This window comes from Neolamprologus multifasciatus, chromosome 7, assembly GCF_963576455.1.
Source record: "Neolamprologus multifasciatus chromosome 7, fNeoMul1.2, whole genome shotgun sequence".
NCBI classification, from domain to species: Eukaryota; Metazoa; Chordata; class Actinopteri; order Cichliformes; family Cichlidae; genus Neolamprologus; species Neolamprologus multifasciatus.
Window position 1 is genome coordinate 40,344,700 of NC_140445.1, and position 18,950 is coordinate 40,363,649.

General features: G+C 40.6%; 1 protein-coding gene across 5 annotated transcripts in view; it reads left to right on the forward strand.

The window, feature by feature from the left end:
* The first annotated feature begins 245 nt into the window (after window positions 1–245).
* cadps2 (Ca++-dependent secretion activator 2) overlaps window positions 246–18,950 on the forward strand; it is a 149,505-nt gene continuing 130,800 nt past the window's right edge. For 2 of the 5 annotated variants that reach the window (XR_014874911.1, XR_014874912.1), the window contains exons 1-2: window positions 1,711–2,257; window positions 16,523–16,636. Coding sequence is in view for 2 of the 5 variants with exons in the window: in XM_085165256.1 (XP_085021382.1) it covers window positions 1,925–2,257; window positions 16,523–16,636 (447 nt within the window). In the remaining 3 variants the exon portion in view is untranslated. Of the gene's footprint in view, window positions 2,258–16,522; window positions 16,637–18,950 lie in introns of all 5 variants that reach the window. The other 3 variants (XM_085165256.1, XM_085165254.1, XR_014874913.1) reach the window with 3 other exon arrangements.

An 18,950-nucleotide genomic window follows, 5' to 3' on the forward strand; every position in this document is an offset into this window, starting at 1 on the left:
CGTTACAGAATACATTTTGGGGCATGTATTCTGTAATCTGTAATGGAATACATTTTAAAAGTAACCTTCCCAACACTGCATATATATATATACATACATACATATATATATATATATATATATATATATATATATATATATATATATATATATATATATATATATATATATATATATTTTATAATCACTATTAATTTTAAAGCTCAGTTCTTACAATATAGCTACAGCTCAGTCCATGCCAGCAGTATATTAATGACTAATTGTGGATGGATTATCTCAGTTGTTCTTCCGACTGAAGTTTGGTCCATTTACAGCATCCTGCCATGCAATTGCATTTGTCCCTAACCATCGGGAACTCTTGCGTTAACTCCTGTCGAGTGGAAAAAAGTTAGCACTGTTTATATTATACTAACAGCTGTGCCGCTAGTGATCTCTCAGTCAGAACATGCTATATCATGTTTAGGTGGAAACTAGCGAGCTAACTTCCTATTAACTTCTAACTCCATTAAATTTCATAAATTCTGTTTTCATGGATGCCTGGATGTTAAACTTAATTGTTACACCTGGTAAAGCAGCAGCACTGATCATTTTATTAAAGATGAAAGAATTTAGACAGTTTGTAACTCTCAGTGATGCCGCAGTGTTCGTTTGATTTTGGGACCTGGAGCGAAGTTTGGAACTGGAAACAGCTAATGATGTCAGACTTAAAGACTGGATAGAAGGGGAGGGCAGAGAGAGAGAGGGAGCTCCCCCTAACACCATGATTAATAGACATGTTTTCCTGTAGAGGTGTCAGTGTACCACAGTATCTAAGCTGTTCCTAGGACTACCCTCTTCTGGACAGAGAGCTCCGATGTTGTTCCTGGGATCTGCTGGAGCCACTCACCTAACTTGGGAGTCACCTCATCTAGTCCTCCGATCACCACTGGGACCACTGTTACCTTCACTCTCCACATCTTCTTGAGCCCTTCTCTTAGCCCTTGGTATACCTCCAATATATATATGATGTGTATGTATGTGTATCTATATATGTCTTTACTCTAAAAGATCTGAGAGTCTCCATAGCAGATACAGCCTGCCCTGTACTTTGTTTTAGATGGCCTTTGAATTGTTAGTCCAATCCAGTTTATTGGTCAGGTGCTTATATCAGTCCATTTTGCCAATGCCCATTCCCAGTATGTTTGTCTTTCTAAAAGTCCACCACCAGTTCTTGATTTTGTGTTAACCTGGAATCGGCGCTGATACCAGTTGATAAAGTCCTTGGTCAGTTTGAAAAAGTGAATAAGATGAAACCACCCCTATTGCAACAATGATCATAAATTTATATCACCATGTTGACAAATGACACTCAAAACAATAATCAAAAATACACATTTCACTTTTTCAAGATTGATCAGGTCGAGGGGGAAACAGAAGCTACAATAAATATAACAGTTATATAGAGATATTTTAAGCAGCCAAAAAGGACTGAATTGATTATAATGTAGAACACAGTATGTACAATAACACAGAGCCATAAAGACTTACAAACTTGCAAAACAGATCATTTCTTTATTTTACACACAGCCCCTTCTTAAATCCTGTTGACTGCAGGCTATCAGCATAAGCAAAGATATAATACATAAAAAACACAAACACTGGAAATTAGTTTTGGGCACAACACATTGTACACGCGCCAACGCATTCTTTAAAGCTGTGAAGGAACGAAGTGCACGCGGAGACCACCTCTTAACAATGAAAACTCCGCCTACCTTTGCTTTCCGCAGTAACCTGACATTCCACCGAAGTCGTGGTTCAGAGCGCGCCACCGCCTGCAACCTACGCAGACGTTAAGGCCACGTCGACTAAAACAAACTAAAAGACGCTCAAAAATTGTTTCCTGACTTTTTTCTCAGTCTGAAGCAGAATTTTGACACAGTGCACTATGTTAGATTCGTCTTCTAGCGAAGACACTGGTGGGGAGTCCGACTTAGAGCCTCAGAGGAAACCGGACGCCTCTTCCTCTGCAGAGAAACGGGAAACGGGACCCCCGGGCAGCCAGCAGCTGCGCTCCGCGACACCTGGAAGCCTCGCCGGCAAAAGTACGAAACTGAACAGCGCTACAGATGAAGAACAGGAAAAGAGGAAACGTGAGTCCATTCAGAAGGAGGAAGAGGAGAGGAAAATAAAACTGCAGATTTATGTGTTCGTCCTCCGGTGTATAGCCTACCCGTTCAACGCCAAGCAGCCCACCGACATGTCCCGTCGGCAGCAGAAGGTGAGTTATTGCTGCACACCTGTTGTGTGTCTGCTATGCAAAAACCAGTCTACCACTGGAAATGTGTTAACTGGAAGCAATTGGTCTTACCAGTCTAAAAAGTCAACACAAACGAGAAAACTTTGCATCGTTTTTGTGATCACTAGAACCAACCGGTCAATTCGGTTTATATTTAATCCACAGTTAATCGTCAATTTTAACTAAATATACCCAGAAACGACGGGACATCCTGTGAAGGTTCGCAGAATGTTACAGGGGTTTTCGTAGCGGCGTTCCCAGACCGGAGCTTGGGAAAGTTCTCTTGGCATCAGGGGAGCAAAAATGACCGTGCGGAGGATGTTTTACTAACCCTTACCGGACCTCCAGTTTCACCGTTCGGCTTAACGCCGTCCTCCGTCGTGGCTCTCCTTTCTTCTCACCGCAACTGCTCAGAGCAGCGGCTTCAGGTATTGCTACGCTTGGGGAGATTAGTTGTGTTAACCGGTATTACAAGTCTAACAAGATCACGATTACACGGTCATACCCTGAAAGCATACAGTGCCACACAACTTGGAATATTTCACAAGTCGTTTTCAGCAGATAATCAATTCATTTCTCATCTTTTTTCTCCGCTTTTTTGCGGCAGGAGTTGACGCATCTGCAGGGGAGAAGCAACCTGCTAGTCTGCAAGTCATAAGAGAGACACAAGAGAAAGAGTTTATGCTTAAACAAAACTTTTTCTTTTTTTCTTTTTTTTTTTTTACAAAAATGTTGTTTTACGAGTTGCAGCTCATTAAAATCTGTGGTTGCAAGAGATATTATTTCTGTTTAGGCAGATTTATGAACCCATTCGTAATATATCTGCATTACAGCACAGAATTTAAGGAAATCTGTTTGGTTGTCTATTTCTTTTTTGTAACATTGCTACAAATGCATATACATCTTACACTGCTGGTAAGCCTGTTTAGTTCCACTTAAATGGTCCTGCATTTGTAAGGAAAATGACTTTTTGTGGATTGAGCAGCAGAGCTGAATAAGTTGCCTCCAGGAAAGATTTGCCTTCTCTGTCAATGCCAAACAGCTTATTCAGCTGTTAACTCTTGTTTGGTGTCCTTTATTGGACTGAATGATTGGAATCTGAAGAAACACCACATGATGGCAACTATGCTAATAACAAAAGACGACTAATGTGGCACTCAGATAATTGTTAATAGTTGAATGACCAATGTTGAAGTCTATGATACCTGTTTAAGACTTTAATGTTGTTCAAACGAGAGCTTCACACGTCTCTTGAAAATTCCCCAAAAACGTTGTTCAGTGTGATGACGATAAACTTCAGCCGTTAGTGAGTGAAGGAGTGATGAAGTTCTCGGTAAGCTTGAAGAGGCCAAGATGACACTGTTGGTATCAATATTTAACACATTTAGATATTTTTAGTATTGAATAACTATTCAACTATATCAAACTATTGTTTTGTATTTCTTTTTTTTTTTTTTCATTAAACATAAATTAAAATTAGGATAAGAAATCTATTTTAGCTTCTGTGATGTTATGGGCCTCACTCTGTTAGTGCCTTTACAACATTAGAGAATGTGGGACTTGTTGGTTGACTTATACTAGATCTCCGTGGGGGCTCTGTACACTGGTGCACACTTTCCTGCATGTTTCTCACACAGCACGCTGGTGTTCTCGGTTGGTCTTTGCTATTGGTTGCGACCGGTTTGCAAACTATGAATTGGCACACTACCACTAGGATGTACTAGTGTAACTAGGTTGATTGTACTAAGAGTATGACACATTCAAGGAGCTAGTAGCCAGCTCAAATCATTTTAGCCAAACACACAGCTCTAGATTGGATTGCAGGATGCCCTGAACACGGTCCGTGACGATTCAGCTGATTATGTGAATAGTTTCCTTCTGTTTGCCCACATTAGAATCACGTGAATGTATTTGTGAAGAGCTGGAGTGCAGCCCGATGTTTTGACATTTCAGCATACACATCTGAGTATCATACATTGCCTTAATTCGCATGCGTGCGCGTTGTCGAAAAATTCTACCACATATGTAGGAGTCGTCAGTTCATTGCACAGACCACAAAAGCTAGGCAAATAATGTTTATTTAAACATAAGCACATTTTTCTTTTTACTGATTATTGGTTAAGGTTAGGGATTGGGTTATGGCTCATCTCACAATGTATGGATAACCATACGTGAGTGGTTACACCTGATGTTCAGCAGCGGCTTCCTGCGCCTTAATGGTGGGCATAAATAGATGTTGCAGCAGTGTGAAAAGCAAACAGTGTGGAGGATCTTTCCACATGTTTAGATAAAGGAAGCCATCATCTGGTTCAGTAAATCAGAGCAGTTGTGAATCTAGTGTTTTGGGTCCTTTACAATTCACAAAGAGCCTCTCCAATCAGCATTTATTATGTTATAGATAATTTAATAATACAAGGTAAGTCTAGTTAAATGACAGAACATTAATCTGGAAATGGGAGAGATTATATTTATTTACATAACAATGTCAAAGATCAAGCTGAGTGGTTATAAAGTTGGCTTCTTTGTTGTTTCAAACAAGGATAATACTTTCTGCATCTGTGAGTCAGCTAGAGGCTACTCTGGTCCGAGTCGCATGAATGTCATCAGCGCGAGTAGTCCTACAGACGTCCATGTTGTCTGTTTTTATGACCTTGTGGGTTTGTCAACAAGGTCTAGTGATGGGCAAAGCGAGGCTTTGTGAATCACTGAAGCATGTTTGTGCCGGAATTGTATCGAGGCTTCGAACTCATCTCCACCACGACACCTTTGGCCAATTTGGGTATCACTACATCTTGATAATGTTATTCTGTGAAACAATGACACAGGCAAGCCCAGCACAATTACAAATGAGCTACTTACTATACCAGACTGTCAAAAACTGTGATCAACACGTTTTGGAGAAATCCCCACACAAAGACCGCATCCTATGATTGTGCTGGTCAGTGTGCTTCAGCAAAACTCTCCATCTGTTAATATTTGTGTTGCTCACAGTAAATCAATTTATAAAGTAAAACATTCTTAGAAAAGACAGCCGAGTTTACCGTAATAACCACACAGGTTTCCAGCTGTTTTTGGTTGACTTTTAAGTTTTTGGGGATGTATGTCATCAGGCTTGTTCTACACACTGTCAAGCAAAGCTAGAAGCTGGCATAGCATTAGCTTTTATTTTGAATTATTTAAAGAATATCTATTTAAATGAAAATGCTATGTGCTTTCCTTCTTTGTAAGTTAACATGTGTTATGTTTTTTGACCAATCCTCATCCTCTGCTGAGCAACTTCTAACCATGCAAGCCTCCTGTTGTTTTTGAGATATTCACAACGGAAGCGTCAGCGAGAATAAAAAGGAAAAGAAAAAATTCATCTGTCATGAAAATTGTTAAGAAATACATCATCTGTAATTAGTGGATGTGTTTTTCTAGCTTTTGTTTTTACAGTATGAATATATTCTTCATGGTGTGTGTGAGTAACGCAGTGTATGACGTCACTTGATGCAGCAAATAACATTTTCTGTTGAAAGTAGAAAAATACTAGAAAACTAAGTCAGAGCTGAAAATTTATCCGTGTTTTATTTCCTCGATGAAAGCGGAGGTGGTGTTTATTGAGATAATTTCATGATTTTAGAGCGCAGTGTGCCACTCTCTCTCTGATAGGAGTGAATGGAGTTCACCCAACAGTCTCCGTCTCTCGCTTTCTCTCATCTATATGCCTGTAATTAAAATAAGATATTTATGTTATTTATATATCTATATAGTGTTTATTTTACTACATTTTGGATTCCATTGTTTAGGTGCTTGGATCGAAGCAGTTGCATCATAAGCATTAATTTAGTAATTACAAGACAAAATGTGAATCCTGGTCGTTTCTTTTATACATCAAAGACGTAGAACAGAAATGACTACTTGACTGTCAGGTTAGTACGGCTTGCTAGGTCTAACATGAAAACTGTTATCAAAAAGTTGAGTATCAAGCTCATGGACGTTTTGTAGACAGATAAAATGATCTGTCTTTTTATAGTGCACAGTGAGCCTCTGTCTTCTTATTTGTCAAAAATATAGTTTTTCTGTTATTTTTAATAATTTGTTAAACAAAAATGTTTCAATAATTATTATTAATGTATTTTTAGGAGTTGGCCAACTTCATTTTAGCCTAAATCATTAAGTTATTTTAGCTGGGTGTAGTTCTCTCACTCAGTCAAGTGTTTTCCTCACATAAACTTTACATTTTAACAATTTCATCTGAGAGAACAACATTCACTCTGTTTATGACTGAAAATCTCCTTGTCCTTATTTTGAATGTTGCGTTGCTATTAGCGAGCTGGACATGGCCTTTCCCTCTTGTGTTTTTTCTTTTGGCAGGCTGACAAGGCTTTGTTGTTCAGGTCCTTTTCCTCTCCAGAAAGACGTGTTTCATAGTCAAACTCTAATGTCTCCATCATACACTGCAGCAGGTGACTGTAGACCTTGTTCTTATCTGGTGATCTGCTGTGAGCTGGAGAACCTGTAGCAAAAGGAGAAGAATGGAACAGAAACTAAGCCAAATTCATTGAAGGACTATGGTTTCCAGCTCCAGCCAAACGTGATAGTTAGAGAATTGTTTTTGACAAACACTGCAGTCACAACCAAGGAGTAGCCTGTCAGAAATTTTCCTTCAGCCACTCAGTGACTCCTTCAGTTCCTGTTTCAATAAACTCTGTTTGCTGTAGGCATGTGACCTCAGCCTCTTTATTGTAGTTAATCAATTTACAGCACACTCTTACATGCCTCATTTGATGTTATTGATTTATAGCTGACAGAGGGAGCAGTTTTGTTAGAAAAAGTAGAATAACAAATTATTATAGGGAGAGAAGTGGACATGAGCATAACCATGAAAATTGAAAATAAAATAAAAATTAAGCTATTTCATATGTTTTCTCAGCTTCACTGAACATGGCTCCCTTTTAACTATCTAGTTTGTGTGTTATTATCCCCCTCATAATACAAGGAGTTACTGATCATACATTATTACGGGCTGAATTAATTTTACAGTTTTAATGTGTAGGCTGTGATAGCTCCTGCCACAATCTAGATTTAGTAAGCATTTAGATTGTGTTAACCACTGCACTATGAAGCCACTCCCGTCTTACGCGACAAGGATAGTTTTCCGACAGGTTGATTAAAAGTCATCAGATGTGTTTGATTGCATTTAGTTGAATAAGTGACTCAGTCATAAAAGGTTGATGGGTTAGTGTTGTCAGCTGGGTGTGCAGGTGGCATGAAGAGCTGAGTTTGTGAATGTGATAACTTGAGAATGAGGCAACATAAGAGCTTCATATTGATACCATAGGTGCAGATACTAAGAATCTTGGACGAGTTTGAATCCGTCACCTTGACCTCAAGGTCAGAGGTCAAGTTTGCTGAATTTTTATGAATGCGGTAGCTCAAGGAAGTAGGACTTTGAAACTGATATGATAGGTGTGTCTACTGGGAGGCTGAGGGGTAGCACTGGTGGCTGCCAGTATTTTTTTACTTCTGCATTCATCCTGATGTTTTTTCCAAAACTGAAGAAATGTCAGTGTGTTTCTTGCAACCATAAATACCAAGACATAACAAAAGTACCACCTTGTCTCACAGATGAGATGGAGCCTTCTTGTGCAGTAATTTTGCTCTTCAAAGTCTTTCCAACATTTAGCCAATAAGCTATTTTGGTTTCACCAGTTATTGGTTCACCAGTGGTTTATTTTTAGTTTATTTGGCACTTAACAGCGTACACTATATTATTTACTTGTGCCAGGTGACCAGATCCTTAGGGTGGACCAATTTTTGCGCAGTGTGTTTTAGAGTTTTAAAGCCACAGAGACGAGGTACTTACAGAAATGTATCTCAGCTGTTCTGATACTGCTGGGATCACTAAAGGTTGTCACTTATGCAGCAGCTATCCTTATCTCTCTCTGGAGCATTCTTTAGGTGGCTTCCCAGCTTTCACAAATGTCCAACTGGGATAACCACATTAACTCACGCACCGCTGTCTACAATGAAGGGCTCGTCTCTGGTAATATGGACCTATACAAGGCTGCGTCCTACAACGTGCGCAGCGCGTTCAGAAAGGCAAAGCGGAGCTACGGGGAAAAACTAGAGTCACAGCTACGACAGTGCGACTCTAGGAGCCTGTGGAAAGGACTGCGGACTATAACGGACTATAAACGACCAGCTTCTTCAATGATGAATGCCGATGCTTCACTGGCTGATGAGCTGAACACATTTTATGCTCGCTTCGACGCCGCAGCAATTAAAACAACAAATGGCTGCGCGCGCTCGGAGTGTACCGGTGAAGAAAATGCATTCATCATCACAGAGCATGCCGTGAGGAACACCTTCAGGAGGGTGAACACCAGGAAGGCAGCAGGACCAGATGCAATCCCTGGCTGGGTCCTGAGAGCCTGCGCTGACCAGCTAGCACCGGTGTTCACAGAGATCTTCAACCTCTCCCTGGCCCAAGCTGTAGTTCCCAAGTGCTTCAAACAGTCCATTATTGTTCCTGTTCCAAAGAAACAACAGCCCGCTTGCCACAATGACTACCGCCCAGTAGCACTGACTTCAATTGTGATGAAGTGTTTTGAAAGACTGATGAGAGATCACATCACTTCTTCACTTCCTGCCACCATCGACTCACTTCAGTTTGCTTACCGGACTAATCGTTCCACAGACAAGGCCATATCTCACCTGCTCCACACATCCCTGAGTCACCTGGACACTGGCAGAGGGAATTATGTTAGGATGCTGTTCGTGGACTACAGTTCAGCATTCAACACAATAATTCCCTCTAAGCTTTTCACCAAGTTGACGGATCTAGGACTCAGCTCATCACTGTGTCATTGGATCCTCAACTTCCTCACAGACAGACCCCAATCAGTGAGGGTGGGAAAACAAGTCTCCCCCTCCATCTCACTCAGCACTGGAGCGCCTCAGGGCTGTGTTTTAAGCCCCCTGCTGTACTCACTGTACACTTATGACTGTGTAGCCAATTCAGACACCACCTCCATTGTCAAGTTTGCTGACGACACTGTTGTTGTAGGCCTGATCTCCGACAACATCGAGACGGCCTACCTGGAGGAGATTAGGAACCTGGAGAACTGGTGCCAGGAGAATAACCTCCTCCTAAACGTCAGCAAGACTAAGGAGCTGATCGTGGACTTCACTACAAAGCAGGCGAGGAATTACAAACCCCTCATCATCAGTGGCACGCCAGTGGAGAGAGTGGACAGTTTCCGATACCTGGGTGTCCACATCACTCAGGACCTGTCATGGTCCTGTCACATCAACACCCTGGTTAAGAAAGCCCGTCAGCGTCTCTTCTTCCTCAGAAGACTTAGAGACTTCCATCTGCCACTGAAGGTGCTCAAGAACTTCTACTGCTGCACCATCGAGAGCGTCCTGATGGCAAACATCTGCACCTGGTTTGGGAACAGCACCAAGCAGGACAGACGAGATCTGCAAAGAGTGGTGCGCTCAGCCGAACGCATCATTCAATCAGAGCTCCCTGACCTGCTGTCCATCTACACCAAGCGGTGCAAGTCCAAAGCTAGGAAGATTATGATGGACCTCTCCCATCCCAACAATGGACTCTTCTCACTGTTGAGGTCTGGGAAGCGCTTCCGCTCCCTTAAGGCCAAAACAGAGAGAATGAGGAGGAGCTTCTTCCCCCAGGCTATTCGGTCCCTGAACCAGGTGTAGGACTGGACTCTCCCACACACATCACATCACCACATGCACCACCACACATTTCCTATAATTTATAATCTTTATAATCTCTTTCTGCTATTTGCACATTTTTTACTGTAAATTTCTAAGTTAATTTGTAAATTTTGTAGTAACCTGTAAATTGTAAATACTGTAAAACTTTTTTCTGTCATTTAATGGTCGGGCATTGCACAGCTACAAGCATTTCACCCCGATGTCATACTGTGTATGGTTGTGTGTGTGTGTGTGTGTGTGTGTGTGTGTGTGTGTGTGAGACAAATAAAATTTGAATTTGAACTCAGGGCCTTCATGATATGATGTTCAATAGGACTGTTTATAAGGTTGGGGAAACCTGCAGTCAGCTGAGACTGAAGAAGTCCCTTAGATGAGTGATGAAATGTTTCTCCCACAGAAAATGTGACGTCCAGATGAACAGAATCTACTTCTTGGGAAGTAATTAAGTAGTAAACCTTAACATTAGCTGTTCAACTATGAACAATTACCCAATAGCCACATTAGCCATCTGTCGCCATTACCGTGGGAACTAGCAGGCTGCAGTTAGATAACAGATGGATAATTGTTGCTGGTTTAATGGGTCACGCATGAAGTACTGGGCTACGGGAGAGTGTATTATGTACTTATGGGAAACCTGACGGATTGCTGGTTGTACAGAGCAACAGAGGAACCACAGCTGAACAGAGCAGAGACTCAAGAGTGTGGAAAACGAATCAGAGCAAATAAAGAGTGAAATCTGGAGGACTTCAGACCTGAAAAGCAGAATTGAAGAGCTGTTGACTGAGGTTTGGTGACAAGGCGACAGATGTGGACAAACTGATAAACTTTACCTTTTTTTACTTTTGCAATAGTTTATTAAAACATGTTTGTGTTATTAAAGCCAGCTGTAGAGGTCAGTGTTAAAATATCTCTATCTCTTAAAGGTGCAACGTGTGGTGACTATTGTTGTGATGTGGCGCTATATAAATAAAATTCAATTTACTTCAATATTTTTGCATAATTAATACCACACTTTCACCAAAGTTCATTTTCAACCTTTCATTTTCTTTATTAAGAAACAGCACTTCTGCAAAAGGCTTCTACCAGGAATTTTTCTTACTCTTGTGATACTAAAAATGGATACAACATAAAAAGCAAGTACACAAAAAGGTAATTGACTAAGATTAGTTAAAAAAAAAATGCAGAAGGAAGAGTGGGGGCATTTTTCTGTATCCCAGTTCTTCTAGCCCAGTGGTTCCCAAACTTTTTTTGCTGGGCCCCCCTTGTTTTACAAGAAAAATGTTCGCGCCCCCCCTCGCACGCAAGAACACATCCTCCAAAGGCAGAGGCGTCACGGTGTAATTATTTTACATGTAGTTGTTTTTTTTTCCTGTGTAATAATATTCAACATTGCTATCAATACATTTTTCAAAAAATCCCTCTGCAAAATGGGTTCAAAAACATAAACAACTGTTGGATGCTGTTTGTCCGTGATTTGAACCGGGGGAACAAATTGTGGCAGGATCAGCCTGATATTATTTGTATCCCACTGTAACTTTACTGTATAAAGAGCTAGCATCTCCAAAATGTCAGGAGTAGTTAGTAATTACAACAAGTGTTTGTGAACTACAAATCAAGAATGTGGGATACTGTTTGTCCGTGATTTAAACAGCCCAGTGCTGCTCCCGACGAAGGGAAAACCAATCCTGCAGGGAGACCTACCTCGGCACTTGTGCAGGTAAAACCAAAGGGAAGATATGCTTCACCATATTTTCTAGTCTTTGGCTTAGAATGAAGTTGGTTTGGAAACATATTCAGCTTCATCTCCTGCTTTGCGCTTGTGTGGGCGCCCCGTGCTAGCAGTGTCCAAGCGTTGTTTTTTTTTTGTTGTTTTTTTTTTTCCCTTTTCATGCCGCGCCCCCCCTGCAATGGCTCTGCGCCCCCCACACTTTGGGAACGTCTGTTCTAGCCCATTACTCCACTGTTGAAAGAGGGAAAGGAAATGCATGACTGAACTTTTAAAACACACATGTGCACACACAACAAGAACTATTTACATCCAAGCTGAGGGAGTGCCATCAAGGAAGGTCCTGTGTTGTGTATAAACAGTTTAATTAACAGATATATTTTATTATAATAATTGATAACATATATAACCAAATGTGTGATTAGTAACAATCTTTTCTAATTGTTTTTTGTTCTGTTTTACTAATGTTAAGCAAAAGTGTGTCGATGGGTTGGTCCTGAAAGAGGCTGTTACACGTCTCAAATGGCTGAGGGCTCTTTCAAAGAGATGCAAGTAAAACACAGCAAAAATAAATCAAATCGAAGATGAAGCAGCACTAAGTCCTGTCGCTCTTAAGTCTATTTTTACCTGTTTACGATACAACTCCTTAGCAGGAGTGGGGTTTGTGAATGTTTGCCTGGTGCCGCAGCGGTCATGTCAGTGGGGGGATCCGGGGGGTTTCTCTGTGAATTTCACATTCCCATGGTGGCTTGCTAGGTTTGCTCACATTTGAAGTTTAATTTTTCACTGTACAAAGAAGTTTTCTTCCAACGCAGAGTTTATAGCCGACGCTAATGTTTTTGTCACTTTTTACGGAATAAGACATAAAGTAATGTAAGTACTTCCAAACTTTAAACACCGCACGGTCGTACTCTCTCCCACACACCATATTATCCATTGTTTATCTACACACGTGTGTTGCTGCCGCGGACGTCGCACACTCATACATCATTGTAATGAGACACTCACAAACAAAATCGTGGTTTAGTAACTCAGTAACGCAGCCTGCTTATGGGAAAGTAACAGGAATCTAATTCCTTTTTTGCAATAGTAATCCCTGACTTTACTGGTTACTTGAAAAAAGTAATCTGATTACAGTAACGCGTTACTGCCCATCTCTGGTCATGACCAACTCCATTTGCTGAGTGCTTTAATGAGGGTTTAACGGGAGTTGTTGGACTGTTTGAGTTTTCTTTGATATTATCATGAATTGTTATTAGTGGGCCATGCTTTTTGTTTAGACTACAGATTGTTGGTGTCTGTGGATGAAACAATTGTACCTTTACATGGTTTTGAGGTGTTTGGAGTGGCATTCAAATCCATTTTGTGGTGAGTGAAGAAAACTGAATATATTCCTCTTTTGTACATTTTTTGGTCAGCTATAGTCTTGTTGAATTACTGATAGCTCGGTTATTCTCTCAGTGACTGGATCTACCATGAGTCTACCCCCGTCTTGCTTTACACAGAAAATAATTCCTCACATTGTTTTTGGAGACCAACGTAACAGTATCTAGAATAAGTATCAGATATATTGATTTATGTTTTTATGGTTTGAACATTAGGATTCCTCATCAACCCAGAGCCATCCGACTATTTTATCTGGTTCTCTACCAGAGGTCTGGGAACTTAGGCAGGGCTCGCAAAATCTGGATTTTTCCAGTCGGGCTACCAAAATCTATCTCTGCCCTGCCCGTCGGGCTGTCATAGGAAGGAAAAATATATGTCAATGCTTTTGCATTCTTTCGGAAATGTAGCTGGGTAATTATGTCATTGGCATCGGTGAGCCACTGTCAATATGTGACATATTGAAATCGCGTTTGAATCTGCGCTTGTTTTTTGCTTTCACTTTGCAATCGCGCGAACTGTGTATAGAGAGCGACAGCACTGATTGGTGAGTGACGATAATTTGCGCACCAATTCCTCTGACATCGTCTTATCAATCGTTAGCTTACTATGCAAACATGACAAGTGAAATCTCCCGCAGCAAGCTTAAACATGTGAGAGGTTGATCGCGCAGAGAATCGCTGAGCGTTATGTGAGTGCGTGTGTAAAAGCAGCAGGATATATATTTTAGTTCTGCTGAGCCAAATAAGACAGGTCAGGGTGAAGAAGTGACAGCCAAAGAAAAGCTTACCACAAAATGGAAAAGTTATGACAAATCAGACTATAAGGCAAAAAGAAAGCGCAGCTTTATGGTTTCATGGACAAAAGAATTTCTGTGGCTGCAATATGACGAGCTAAATAACCAGGGCTGCACAGAAGTCGTCTGCAGGTGCGCATTCGCTGTCAAAATAAAAAACGCGCACAAAATAAGAAGTTGCAACGCGTGTTTGCATACATAAGATTTTCTGGAGGAGGACAGACATTTGTTTAGAACTCTTAAAGATGTCGAAGAAGCTCCTTTAAGCAATTACTTTGGTGTTCCTCCACCTCCAAAGAAATGTCAGAAGGAGTCCAAACCACAAAAGAAGCGCGTATTCTTGGAAAAGTGGTTGCAGGAGGTGAGCTGGCTTCAAACAAATGATGAACGCACAGAGATGTGGTGCAGAATGTGCCGTGAAAATCCCACTCTAGCGGACAAAAACAGCCTTTTATATGTACGCAAACGCGCGTTGCAACTTCTTATCTGGTGCGCGTCTTTTATTTTGACAGCGAACATGCGGACCACTTATGTGCACCCGTGTAAATAACATAATGTTCTGCCGGGTGTGTTGTTGGTTTTCCCTCGATTTCTGAGTCGACAAGCGCCTTTGTTACTGGGACCACTAATTTTAAGAAAGGCCCCCATTAGAACCCATGAGAAATGCAAGAAATGCATTATTGCTCAGTCTGCAATATCTTTCCCAGAACAAACACCAATTGCAAATAACATACTAAAAATAAACCTGAAAAATCTGTTTAGAACAGCGTGCTATGTTGCAAAGAGTGAACTAAAACTGGCAAAATTTAGCAGTCTTTGCAAACTTCAAAAAGCAAATGGCCTAGATCTTGGTTCCACTTGCCTCTTACTCGTGACTTCAGTGGAAATTTCAAATTCAGGATCTGACACAGACTGATTCATGTTCTACACAGTTCTTACAAGTTCATAGAAATTTCTGTTCAATTAGAACCAAGTATTTGAGTTGATGATTGTAATTTTTATACAATGTTGTTATTTGTGTTTCAACAATTTTTGGATTGTTTTGTTTCCTTTACAATATTATACTTTAATGTATAATATTGTAAAGGAAACAAAACATCAATCAAAAAATTGCTCTCTTTTTTATTCGGGCTACTTAAATTTATTTTGGGCTACCAATAACTGAAGAGTCCCTGCCTGAAGGGCTACCAGGGATTTTGAAATTTTGCGAGCCCTGTTATGGGTCCTACACAGTATCTTTGCTGTTCCTAGGACTGTGCTCTTCTGGATAGAGATCTCAGATGTTGTTCCTGGGACCTGCTGTAGCCACTTGCCCAGTTTGGAGGTCACTGCCTGCCCCGAGTTCCCCGATCTCCACAGGAACCACTGTTACCTTCACCCTGCGCATCTTCTCTAGTTCCTCTCTCAGCCCTTGGGGCTTCTAATCCTTCCTGATGTTGCAATCACTTAGTCATAGTCATAGATGTAGCTATACTATCTTCCTCCACCACTACTATGTGAGTTTGGTTAGCCATCACCAGCTTGTCCATCTGTATCTGGAAATCTCACAGGATCTTAGCTTGGTCATTATCAGCCACCCTAGAGGACATATCCCATTTTGACCTTGGGAGTTCCAGGCCATACTTGGGACAGATGTTCCTGTATACTGTGCCAGCATCTTGGTCATGGCATTCAATGTAAGCCCTGCCTGCTAGCATCTTGCACTTTGCTGTTATGTCCCAGATTATTTCAGTGGCATCTCTGCACAACCTGCACTAGGGCCTTGCCTGGTGTGGTAGAATCTAGTCTCTATCTGTTGATCTTGTGTTTAGAGCTTGTTGTTGCCATGATTAGTGCCGCTGTGCTGTCTTTCAGTCTAGCTTTGTCCAGTCGTTGGTAGGATTTCTCAGTATCACTTGTTCTGTTTGGCGGGTGTATATGCTGTAAAGCGGCCTGTCCTTCCATGATGGCTGTTCTGATGTTGGAACACTGAGAAACTAGTTATTTTACCGTTAGTTTAGATGTTTGATGTCAAAGAATCCATAGGTCCCACATACTTTTCATGTAATCCCTTCTGCAGGGATTACTCGTGTGTAGCATTCCAATAGCTCCCTATTCTCATTCCTTTTCCACTTATGCCTTCTTGTTCCAGTAGCCCTCTTCTCATCAGTGTGTCCTGGTTCCTCAACACTTGACACAGACCTTGTTAATCCAAGCAACGTCCAAGCAATTCAAATATTTATTTTTTCCAGAGGTTTATTATAAATCACTGTTCTTTATATTTTTGTATTCAACATGCCCTTGCAAATGAGATGCCACATTCTCTGTTTGCGTTTGCTTGATGTGTTATATTCAACACGTGTTGCATGTATGTAGCTTAACGGTCACCACAACTTTTATCCGTGGTGGAATTATGTTTGAATTGCCACAAAATACAGAATGAAGAATTTGAAAACCTCCCACAAAGCGAGTTTTTGCTAGCACTTTAACAGTGACTTTAAGCTTATATTTGTTTTGTTTTTCATTCATACCGCCACCACCTCATATTAAACCCTCACTTCATAATAATTAATCCCTTCTCTGCCACCACTCTGTATCATTTCTCTCTGTGCTTCATTTTTGTCTTTCTTAGGTCAATAAGCAGCAGCTACAGGCAGTAAAGGAGCGTTTTCTTGCTTTCCTCAATGGAGAAACTCAAATTGTGGCTGATGAAGCTTTCTGCAATGCTGTGAGAAGCTACTATGAGGTAAAGTGATTGAGTGAGTTTTGTAAAACATTTTTCACAGAAACAAATGTGATTTTAGCTTTACAATTCTATGGCAGGACTGGGATTCTCTTCAGGCATTGCCTTAATTCCTGTTATGTTGTTTCTGACCCACAAACCGTCTGACCGAAAGGTGGAACCAACCTGACGATATACTCTTATAGTTACTTGACTGTGTCCATCTTATTTGTTTTCGACAGAGGTGGTGAATTTACCCAGTTTGTCAATATTAATGCTGACATGAAACAACTAGAACTATCTTTATTCTTTGTAAAGCTGACTGAGGCTAGTATGAAACAAAAGATAACTTTTCATGCTTATAAACTGCCTTGAATGCTGTAGCAACATATATAAGTATAAGTAAATCCTATTTTTCATTTCTACTGAGTTATTGTTATTGATGATGCACTACTTAATTTGAAATGTGAATCTTTTTAAACAAGGTACTAGCAGCAGCATTATATCCAGCTTTAGTGGCAACAGCTTTCTTGCTGTGAGCTTCTACTGTTTCAAGCTGACAGGCCTATTGTCTTGTTTATTAAGATGTTTCCTTCAAAATGCTGCCAGAGTAAAACTGAAAGAAATCAACAAACATATCCTGCTCAGACACTCATTTACATAGGTTGCCATATAAACAATGGAGACACACTGCAAACAACAATGTAAAAAACAACAAGTCCTACTCTATAAATGCTGCATTAAACATGAAAGGTTTATACAATGTCACAAAACTAGGCAGCTGGGCAACTTTCCTAGCACAATAATAATGGATCTCTGAGATGCTAATTGTCACGAACTGGGCTGTACGGTCATGACGAAGAAAACCCCAGACGTGGTTAGGGATGTATTCCAAGCTGCTTTATTCTTTTAAAACAAATGAAACAGAAAAGAAACCCTACTGTCAAAAACAAACAGTGGTGTGTGTAACCTAACGCAGCCAGAGTCCAACCTGGTGTCTCAGAGCCAACTAAAACTATGTCCTAAAGGCTTTTTATCCTGGTACACTGGCCCAGGTGTTGCCAGTGTCATTGATTGTAAACGGGAACTCCGCCTCTCCAATGCCTGCAAACAAGACACACATGAGCCAAAAGGAAGGCAGGGTGCAGTGGGTCGTCACACTAATATAGAAATCAAATAACGGGCAATGAAACCTAAAGCAGTATGCTAAAATAAACTTCCATACAAATCACAAATGTATGTAAAGTACCGAAAATGATAATGACATGTTGACAACTGAAAATACAGGCACCAGTAACATGAGGAGGACTTAGACAGCTGAGAAGTCGAGGACATTGAAAAGTCTCTTGACTTCCTAATGGATGAAATCTTTACTCTCAGTTTGCAACAGAAAATCATCATTGACAGTGTGGAGGAGGTAAAGCTCCTCCACATGCCAAATGCAGAGAAAGAGCATCATTGGATATCAGCATTAACAGGACCTCAGTTTGGTGTTTCACAAAGCTGCTAATCTCAGACCTGAAGAGCTTCTGTTTTAAACACTGAATGTAGTCAGCTGCATGAAGAGGACATGAGATTTTCTCTGACACAATTTAAACCTGATACAGGTCAAAGGTCATCACTTTTATGTTGAAATAAAAACTTCAATCTACAATTCTTTCAAACAGTGTTTTGCTAGTAGTGTAGAGCATAATATATATTTACACATAACTTTCTACAGGAATGAGTACAAATTATATGTAAAGCAAAGGTTTCCATCACAGTGTTGATGAAATGCTGGGTTTATACATTTTCGGGGGCAGGCCTATGGTGGAGCTTTTAAGATTTCCCTGTGAGGGAGCTGCTGGCGAAGATCATGAGTCCTTGATCCCTGCGATGAGCTTCAGCTTCAGTGTTCCTGATGTTTCTAAAATGATGCCTCTCTCAGTGGGTCAACAGAACATCTGGCACAGGACAGCTGTGATGAAAGAAAGGAAGGTTCTTCAAACCTCTGGACCCTGGAAACCCAGCTTGGTCCTGATGGTCTCCATCACTAGTTTTCCCCAGGGTGAATGTAGCCGCTGATAATAATGTGGACTCTGTTATTAAATTAAAATAACAGATTACACAACACTACTGAAACAGTCTGCTGCTGTTTTTATTTAAAGTTTCTGTCTTACCAGGATGTAGAGTGCTCTGTGAGTGTGATGGATCTAAAACTGTTTAACTCTTCAGTTTTATATCATCCTGTTTTATATCATGCTGTCCTTTGACATTAAAATGTCAAAGGACAGCATTAATTTTTGATATTAACAGTAACGCTGGGCCACTGTGGAGTGTGCAGCTGATGTCATCTCTA